Raw genomic sequence first — 1,846 nt, 5'->3', positions numbered from 1 at the left:
TGCGAACCCAATCTCGTAGCAGGTCTGCAACAATGCAGCAATTCTTTCCTACAATATATAAAGGGAAAGGTGCAGAGAAAAAAGCAATGTTACCAGAGCAGATGGATTACCCATCGACCTCGGAGTTTCGAGGGTTTGAAAATACGCCATATGGAGCGGATCAACCGACCGCCCTAAAGGGGCAGAGAGTGCTTGTGGCTGCCTTGCTGGTCAGATCTCGGCTGGGCAGAACAAAAACCTTAGAGATAAGCTTTAATAAACAACCCGAAGACTGAACTATAGAGGAGTCCAGACTCGTCTGTTCATCGCGGGCTGCCTGCGAACCGTCCCACGCGAACCACCCCACGCATGTCCGACAGAGACACACAGCCGATCGGACATCTGGCGTCCCTGGGTGGGCTCAGGTGAGCTCAAGAAGGGCTCAGGTGGGCTCGAGACGGGCTCAGGAAGAGCACAGGAGGAACACAGCCTGAGCCAGGCGGGCAGCTCCCACAGCTGGACTCGTTCCCGGGAGTACGCTGATATCTCCCGGAGAAAGCAGCGTCTGCAGACGGAGAAAGCAGCAGCCACTGAACAGCAGCAGCCACTGAGACCATCAACAATCATCGCACTCCTCTTCCACCGAAGGAGACTCGTACCAGGACAGCCCGGACCGGAATCAGAAAGGCGCCTCTGATCCCATCTCCTGCGGACTGCTGGACAGGACCAGGAGCCTTCGGACTGCCCCGACGACACAAATTCGGTGAGAAGGTTCAGATTTAAAACATCAATCACTATGGGAGGCACATACACTAAGGAGCAATTAGAAATCTTAGCGGCCTTACAAGGCTTGGCACAGATGCACACAAAGGGAATTCCCAAGAAACATCTTAAAGATTTATTACTGTGGGTCAGACTTAATTACCCGCATTCAGAGACCCGGTTGTTATTTGAAGTGGGTTTCTGGCAGGAGGTCAACAGGCACATATATTTGCTAGCAACAGAAAAGGATGAGGCAGCCTTGAAGTTATTATCTCCAGCAAGGATTATGTTGGAGGCAATTTCGGCTGAAGCTAGAAGCGCAGCCGGGCAGTTAGGTGATAAAAACCCCGGAAAGAAAAGGGGGGGTCAGGGCACGGGACAGAGACTAACTCTGGTCTCAGATAGCCCGGGAAAAACTGTCCCCGAAGAAGAGGAGGGACAGGAAAAATTAGAACTGCCTTCACTTCCAATTCCCCGAAAACCCAAGAAAACCCCAAAGCGTCCTGAGACCCCAGAGAATTTAGGAGACTCAGACACCGAGTCAGACACGAGTCCTGTCCCAGAGCCAGGCGATCCTGTTGGGGGGGAAATTCCCGAGTTACAGGAGCCGAGGGCGGAAAAGACAGGAGGGGGTGTGAAGTCGCGAACGGGGGTGGAGGGGAGCGGGACCGGCACGGAGGCACCGAGCCGCGGCGACCGTGATTGCGCAATAGGGGCGGCGTCGGGGGCGGCGGCGGCGGCGGTTCCGGGCGGGGAAGGAGGATTTGTGAGGGCAGGGGGGCATAGCACGGGTGGTACGGGTGCCGTGCCGGAAGCGGCGGCTCAGATGATACGCGCGGGGCGGGAAGAGTGCGCGGGACCGGGGGCGCGCGGGATTTCCGGGAAGGGCGGAAGCTCCACTGCGTCCATCTCAGATACGGGCAGTGAGGCGAGCGGAGCCTCAGAGACCCAGGCGGGGCCCGGCGGGAGGCGCAAGAAACGCATGACAATGACATCACAACACCCGGAAACAGGGATGCGGCGTTCTACCCGGATCGCAGCGCAGGGGCCAAGCGCGGGCGAGATGTCGCGAGGGGGGCGGAAACGAGTCAGAGCGGGGGGAGAG

At 57.4% G+C, this 1,846-nt stretch overlaps 1 protein-coding gene across 1 annotated transcript; it reads left to right on the top strand.

The window, feature by feature from the left end:
- Positions 1-200: 200 nt before the first annotated feature.
- Positions 201-1,828, top strand: LOC127061269 (spidroin-2-like; the record flags this gene model as incomplete). Its single annotated transcript, XM_050987900.1, has 2 exons — positions 201-394; positions 426-1,828. A coding segment is annotated over exon 2 (1,053 nt), but the record flags the coding sequence as incomplete, so codon positions are not given.
- Positions 1,829-1,846: the final 18 nt, after the last annotated feature.

The sequence above is a fragment of the Serinus canaria genome, unplaced genomic scaffold (genome assembly GCF_022539315.1).
Source record: "Serinus canaria isolate serCan28SL12 unplaced genomic scaffold, serCan2020 HiC_scaffold_429, whole genome shotgun sequence".
Lineage (NCBI taxonomy): Eukaryota > Metazoa > Chordata > Aves > Passeriformes > Fringillidae > Serinus > Serinus canaria.
Note: the sequence above shows the minus strand (reverse complement) of the source record. Positions and strands in the feature narration are given on the sequence as shown.